Raw genomic sequence first — 7,809 nt, 5'->3', positions numbered from 1 at the left:
AAAATACTATATATTATGTATTTAAATATCAGGGTGAAGTGTATACAAAGCCTGAGAGCTAAACCAAGATGAACAAGTACATTTAGTTTTACTGAGTTATCGCCCAGAAGTAAAATTTTACTTCAAAGCACAATGTTTGACATTTATCTAAATGGACAGTTTATCATAAAAATTCCTCTGTCCTCATAAAACTTTACTCTGACAATTTCAGGAGCAGTGTTTGGAATACAAAGTTAACTAAACTTAGTGTCATAATAAAGTCTTTTGGAGTGTTTGTTAAGGCTATGTTATGTAGATTTCTTAACACTATGACCTCCTAAAGGTTTTTTCTTAAACGCTTCCTGTCTCTGAAAGCCTAACATTTTCCAGTTTGTATATATTTTTTATTTATTTTCAAAAATAAACCTTAAATCTGATTATGGTTTACCCGAGGAACAACACTGACAGAAGAAACTCAAAATATATGTAGATTTAGAAAAAAATGCTCTTTCACTGAATTGGCCGAGAACTGTGTATTATTGTACAGATCAGATCTGTTATTGGACAATTTCCCTAGTCATCGCACAATACTGTCACTCAAGTCGTAACCACAGGCTCATTTTTCAAGCTTTTCTTATTCAGTTAATTAGGCTGAATTTCCCTGAATTGTCAGCCAGAAAGCCCTCTGTGGCATACGTCAAAAGGAATCCAGTGGCAAGTTTAATAAACACCAGTTTCACTATGAGCTGAAAGCACATCTTCATTTTTAGTGGAATATGTCCAATGCTGTCCTAAATCGTTGTGGTTAAACTTTAACCGATTAAAACTCGGCCTGGAGGCCTTTTCTACAGACACATCGTTTTATCCTGGTCTTTCTGCTGTCTTGATGGTTTTCAGTGATTTGCGTCTTACATCATAAGAAACAGACATCTTTTGTACTTCTTTTAAGAAAATCTTCCTCCTCCCTTGATTCTATCTTAAGAAGGGAAGATTTCTTCATAATCCGCTGTGAACTTGAAGTTGTCAATTTATTATATATTAATAGACAGACTGCTTTACAAGTGTGTTTCTAAATATGACCAAATGACTGGTGTTATGCATTTTTACTTTAGCAGATTTTTTTCTTATCTTCTTACCAGATACATTGTTGTATTTTTTTTTTCGAACACCCAGCCTTACACTGGAACAACACTGGACTGGCACAAGTGATTAAAAGCATAATTTGTAACAATTTACTATGAATGTTTTTATATCAGTGAAACTAAGTAGCTGTGACTGTATATTACATAAATATATTACAGTAGGTCCACAAACTTTTGATAGTTTTAATCTGCAAAACAAATCTTCAGGAATACATTTTTGTAGGATGCATTTTTCAGTAGTACATTCAGTACCTTGTGATTTCAACCAAGACAGAGAACGAACCCCTCGTCCTTTTTGGGAATCTTTAAAACATGATCTCAGTTAGAAAAGAAAAACAGACGCTTAAGGTGAAGGCATAATAAAACTGCTTCGTGGGTCATTTTGGTTTAAGACGGAGCTCTGGAATGCTTACAGAGTTTGTTGGCGTGTGAACGTTAGCTCCGGTCCTGGAGTAGTTCCTGCGCCGAGATTCTAGCAGGAGAAGCTGAAACAAGCGCGACGCAGCTTCAATCACGTCACACAGATTGTGTGAAGGGTGTTGGCAAAAAAAACAACAAAAAAAAAACACAGAAGCCCCTTGCCTTGACCGTGACCTCTCGACCTCCATTCCTCCCCACAAATGTCCAATGTTGAGTAGCTTCCTGCAGCTGCTGCTGCGGCTTGTTGGTGTTATGAGGCGCGGGTGGACCGTCCCTGCGGGCGGACTCTCAGGAACACGAAGCGTCAGCGGTCTAGGGAACGCTTCTGGATCGCCTCGGCCACCGCTGTGCGCAGGAGCGCGATGACAGAGCGAGGGTCGTCGCTGCCTATCACGGCGCTGCCCGACACGATCATGTTGGCTCCAGCCTGAGGCGAAGGTGAACAGGCCCAAATTACGAAAACTACAAAACATTTTCTAAGCTTCTTAATACATTCATAATGTCTGCATTCTTTACCTCTGCACACTTGTGAATAGTGTCGGGGCCGACGCCTCCGTCTACTTCAATGTCTAAGGAGGGAAACTGACTCCGCAGCCAGCTCACCTGGGTGACACACACAGTAGTAAAGCACAGGTCAACTGATTGGATCAACTCCTCGGGAGTCCATCAAGTGCCACAGGAGCATGTTAATCAAATATTTGTTTAAATCAGGTGTGTGGCAGCGAGAGGAACACCTAAAATCATGCAAGACAGAGGGCCCAGTGGAGCAGGGTTAAAAATCAAACAGTTCTGAAGAGTGATGGGAGATTTTAAGCAGCTGTGTGGTTTAATACAATCTAAACCGGTGCAATTAAAACTGCAGCACTTGCATTAAGTGATTCATTTTTAAAATGTTGATTGCAACAGATTTGCCAAAATTATACTACTTTAGTTTTAAGAGGCCTAATAGTTTCTTTCAAAACTTTCAGTCATTTCTGCAACACCATCTGGTCAGTAAGTGCTGGGCATCTGAAGCATCTTCCACTGTTCATGTTTGCAAGTCATAGCAACTCCTGTTCACAGGAGATGATTTCATCTCCTAGCAATCACAATTTACACCACATCATAGCTTATATTCAGCTACAAATGTACAGCTATGAATACGTGTTCACACTTTGTACTAAAATGCATATGCAGAGCTGTGGCAGTGGCTTCTTGTTGATGTATACAAAAAGAAGTGCAACTATTTTTAATCCAAATCATTTTCTAAAGTTAAGGTGATTTAACCTTTGATTTCTGAGTAAATATACTGAAGCTTAAACATAACCAAATCCCATCAGTATCATCAACTTCAATAACATACTGTTGCCTTGATCATCTAAGAGAAATGAATATTTCTTCAGCTGTCAGAGGTTTTTAGCATTCCAACTGTTCAGATTAAGTCTTTATTGATAAAATCTGACTAATCTCTACTATTGTTTTTACAGTGATGATGGTAATCTGGTGATACAGGACCTGCACAGCAGGTCCTACTTATGTGCTTAAGTAATAATGTATATTATATCATTAAAATATCCTTTTCCTCAAGGTCAATTCGCGAATGCAAATTCATCAAACTTTTTTTCTCAGCAAGCTCATCATTAACAGCAGAACTACCCAAGAGTCAATTTGACAACCCCAAAGGTTTTTAACTCCAAGTAACCATCTTAAATTGAATACTAGTTTAATACTTCATGACCTTTCCTAAAATTGCTCTCTTCATAATTTCTACAATTGTGAGATATTGGAGTTTGGACCCTGAAAACCTAAAAACGCCGAGGGGGGGAAACCATTAAAAAAATGCTACCCCCTGAGTGGTCCCGCTGGCTGGTTGAAGGTTGCTATGGTAACCACACTGTAACGCATACGACCCAAGAAACCACAGTAAATGTTTGCTGAGTTGGTTTATGACTGAATAATATATAATTGGAATAATTGACACGTCCTGTAAACCAGCCTGACAGAGAAACGCAGAAGACTGTACAGATATATATATATATATATATATATATATATATATATATATATATATATATATATATATATATATATATATATATATATATATATATATATATATACACACACACACAGGCATGAACAAATTGCAGTAGGTTATTAACTACAGGCTACAATTTGACTAATGCAAAGTCTATTATGAGGCAAAAATGAAAGAAATAACATGAAATAAGTTTTGGCACAACTCCAACACTACGCGCAGGATTCAGATTAGGGGAATTGGGCTGCTCTGCCAGGAGGAATTCAAAGCGAATGAAGTCATTAATCAGTAACTATTGGATAAAAAACAAGACCAAGATAAATATGATGAGAAATATTCCGGTGGGGCAGCGAACAGATGAGTCCCCTCCTGCAACTTCCTGCACCTTTTATGACCCAAAAATAAATTCGTCTCTGAGCTCTGTGGATGATTCCACCCTGAATACGTCTTCAGCTCAACACAGAAAACTCCCAAGATGCGATAAGCAAATAAAAGAGACAAGACTGCGGAGGAAAGCGACAGGAGAAATGAACATAAAAATCACAAAATGTAGAGCAGGGAGAGCTCCCCGCTGCATGCTGTGAGCAGTTGGAATATCCAACAGTAGGTTGGGCAATACTGAATGTTTTGTGGAGGTCATTTTTGTACCTATAAGAAAAGTTTTGTCAAGGAAAAAATACATCTAGCCACCAAATTACAACTACTTAGTTTATTTATTGTAATTTTAGAGTTCTGGTCTAACCTGAATCAAATGAAGCGTTGCATGGAGGCTTCAGACATGGCATTATCACCAATTAATTTTCAAAAACATGCTGGACAAACAACAAAAAAACAACATTCTATACCTTCTAAAAAGTAATTTCAGTGAATGCTGTAAAATGCTAGCATTTTAAGCATATGTCTGCAATCTAAATTCTGAGCCTGAAGTAGTATTAACCTCATGACTCACTTTTTTTGTTGATGAACTTTTATTCTATTCAGAATTAATAAAGCTAAACATAAAAACAACAACAAAAAAATCCTTTTTAAATATCACGTTTGTAATACGTAAAGCACCTCTGACAGTTAAAATATCTCCCCTGGTGGTTAGAGTGGTATTGAAATTTTCTAGAGTTAAATCACTGAATTATCCATTTAAACAAACTGATTGTTACTGGGTTTCACTGCCAGAGTTAATTTACTGATGACCAGCCATTTTCAAGATCATTTGCCATGTATACAGTTAAATATCGGATCACCTACCAACCATAATAGTTGGCAATATTTTACAAAATATTAATTTCTCTCTCCTTTACCTTGGGCATCATGTCCTCCATGAACTTCTGTCCTCCAAATCCAGGCTCCACTGTCATGACCAGAGCCATGTCGACCTGATTGGCCCAAGGTGCCAGTTCTTCCACTGTAGTACCAGGCTTTATGGCCAATCCCACCTATGACAACATCAAGCAAAACAATATAGATATTTTGTTTTATTGTGAGAGGTGAAAAAGCCTTTATGATACATAATTTAATTAATAAGTGATGTCTGCTAAAACGGGATATATAAGAACTTGAACTGAGACCAGAGAGAGACTAAATATATATTTTTTCCTTTTCTTTTCTCATCATATTTCTTCCACAAAAATATTAAACCACTTTAGGGTCAAAACACTGCTAACAAAACTGACGACAATTGCACAGTTGGGTAATAAAGTGTACATTTCTACTGCAAGATTTCCCAAAATATAAAGATTTGAAAAAATGATAATTCATTATGAATGAATAATCTTGTGACTGCTACAACAGACACATGTTGAGCCTCGGTCTCATCAGCTAGCATTAGCCAGCACTATGGTAGATGAATTAGTTTAGACAGATTTCAGATTTTGCCATTCAGATGGAGGGATCCAGTTTGGATTTTAAAAGAATTTAACTTAAAATTATCACGGAAGATCTTTTAATAATTGGGGCCTGCATAGCAATGCATAGGAGAGCATTTAAATGCATTGTGAGGCAGTCTAATAACAGAGGCTATTGGACTACCATAAAAGCGGGGAGGGAGAGAAGGTAAATTGAACGTGGGGGGTGACGCAACTTAACAGTTGAGGGTTGGGGGGGCGGCACAATAAGGGATATTTACGGGAAAATACTAATACGGGAGCACGGCAGTTTCCCGGAAAGAACGGGAGACTTTACAGGTACGATTCCACCTCTGTGTCTCACTCACACATGACAGTTTTCAGAAAGGATTAACTACCATAGCAATAGAACACTGAGGAGGGCAGAGATGTAGAGAACAACAGAGATGGCAAAACACTCAGTTCCTACAGAGGAGGCCAGAGCTTCCAGTTAGAACTACAGAGACGCCACCTTGGCGGACACTTAGTACGGACAAGTATATGTTTGTATTTATTATGTCTATGGGTATAACACAGTTCTTCAGACTTTTTTCAATGTACCCAACTGTATTTTTTCCATGCTCATTTGCATGTTATAAGTCAAATTACTCCTTCAAAAAAAAAAAGAAAAAGAAAAACAAAACATTTGACCTGCATGTGACAAGACTAAAAATTTCTGGAGAATTTGGCCATGATAAAACACACAGATGAGGTTGCTGAAGAGGAATAGTGTCAACAGTGTTATATTATGTCTATGGTTATACCTACTGTGATGTCATCTATGCCAGTGTAAAGTTCTGTTTTTGAATTGAATCACTGATTTTAATGAAACTAGTTTAAAGCCAATGTGGGCAGTTAAGGACAATAAAATGTTACAAAACACAACTGAGGATATGATTCATGCAACAAAGCTGTAGTGTCTGTTTTTTTAGTATAATATTCACTTTCATGCCGCTCTCCCTTATCTCCTTGATGAGGTTTCCAGGGTTGGTGGTGGCCTCCAAATGGAAGGTGTACTGGCTGGCTCCAGCTGCAGCCATGGGCTTCACCCATTGCTCCGGCCGGGACACCATCATGTGCATGTCTGCAAACGTCAATAGAGTAATGAGCAAAGAGGCCATAGCAGACTTAATTCAGCTGATAACTTAGAGCATGTGTTGTCGCATATTTTGGAATGAATCCTTTCTCACCGAAAAAAGGATCCTGGCCTACAGTCTTCCTCAGACACTCCACCATGGGATGGCCGAATGTGATGTTGGGGACAAAGTGCCTTTAAAGGTAAGCAATAACAGCTTGTTGAGCAATCTCCCAATGGTGTAAAGTTAAGCAGTTCCTGTAAACTAAGGGAGATTTAACTCCTTAAGTCAGTATTTAAGACTTAAAGCTTAAAAAACAACAACAAGATATTCTAAATGTTTTCAGTTAAATAATGAAAACTGAGTTTTCAGGACATGACATTTGTTATTCTAACTTAGCTTCCTGATATTAGCCAACTTGTGCTCTCAGAGTTTGTGTTTAGCCTGTTAGCCGTTAGCACGCTGGCTAATGCAGCCAGGGGCAAACTGACCCGTCCATGACGTCCAGGTGCAGATAGTCCGCCCCGCACTCCATCATCCGGACACACTCGCTGCCCAAACAGGACAGGTCGCTGCTCAGGATGGACGGACCTATCTTTGCACTGTATGCCATGCTGTGCCTGCTGTTGGTGGGACGTGCCTGCAGCCGGGGCACGCTAGCTGCGAGTCTAGCTAAGCGTAACATGGTAGAGTTTCCGGTTGGGACCTTTAAAATAAAAGCAATTAATTAACGTGTCTAAAACGGGGAAATGTCTTTTTCTTTTTTTTTTTTTTTTTTTTAATCTAATTAGCACTTAAATCAGGTTATTTGAGGTGGAAACTTGAAAAAAATACAGAGACATTATATCTTCAACTTTCAGATGTTACTGTAGTTCACTATAAAGTTTTTTTTCAACATAAGTCCTGTAGAATTAGCCAATAAAAACCATGTTTATTCATTTTTAATTTGAGATTTTAAGTGCATACAGAAAGTTTGTAATTACATATTAAAAGACAAAGGACTTTTTTTTTCATTTGTCTATTCAGACGCTTTTACACTGGTCAATTATTTAAAAACACTTGTCTTGATAAATGTAACTATATGAAACAAAACATTATTGAGTGAGAACTCCAAACAAGTTAGGCTTAGATGCAGTTACAACAAAGATAGAAAGAAAGTTCTGATGTGTTATATAGGACTTAATAAGGATGAATCTGTTCAGTATGATGCCTACCGGCGATATTTTGATCTGTAGTGGGAGAAGGTGAAAGCGAACCTGATGTGAAGGTATCCTGTAGGGAGAAGAGCACAGTCTGTG

At 38.1% G+C, this 7,809-nt stretch overlaps 1 protein-coding gene across 1 annotated transcript; it reads right to left on the bottom strand.

Moving 5' to 3' along the window:
- Positions 1 to 1,290: 1,290 nt before the first annotated feature.
- rpe (ribulose-5-phosphate-3-epimerase) lies at positions 1,291 to 7,211 on the bottom strand. The gene is made up of 6 exons (XM_014990471.2): positions 7,003 to 7,211; positions 6,626 to 6,705; positions 6,380 to 6,519; positions 4,854 to 4,988; positions 2,058 to 2,144; positions 1,291 to 1,968 (listed from the first exon to the last, which is right to left on the bottom strand). The coding sequence occupies exons 1-6, from the start codon at positions 7,194 to 7,196 to the stop codon at positions 1,846 to 1,848; spliced, it is 759 nt and encodes a 252-aa protein (XP_014845957.2). The 5' UTR covers positions 7,197 to 7,211; the 3' UTR covers positions 1,291 to 1,845.
- Positions 7,212 to 7,809: the final 598 nt, after the last annotated feature.

The sequence above is a fragment of the Poecilia mexicana genome, unplaced genomic scaffold, assembly GCF_051168715.1.
Source record: "Poecilia mexicana isolate PSO_F unplaced genomic scaffold, ASM5116871v1 scaffold_2, whole genome shotgun sequence".
Lineage (NCBI taxonomy): Eukaryota > Metazoa > Chordata > Actinopteri > Cyprinodontiformes > Poeciliidae > Poecilia > Poecilia mexicana.
Note: the sequence above shows the minus strand (reverse complement) of the source record. Positions and strands in the feature narration are given on the sequence as shown.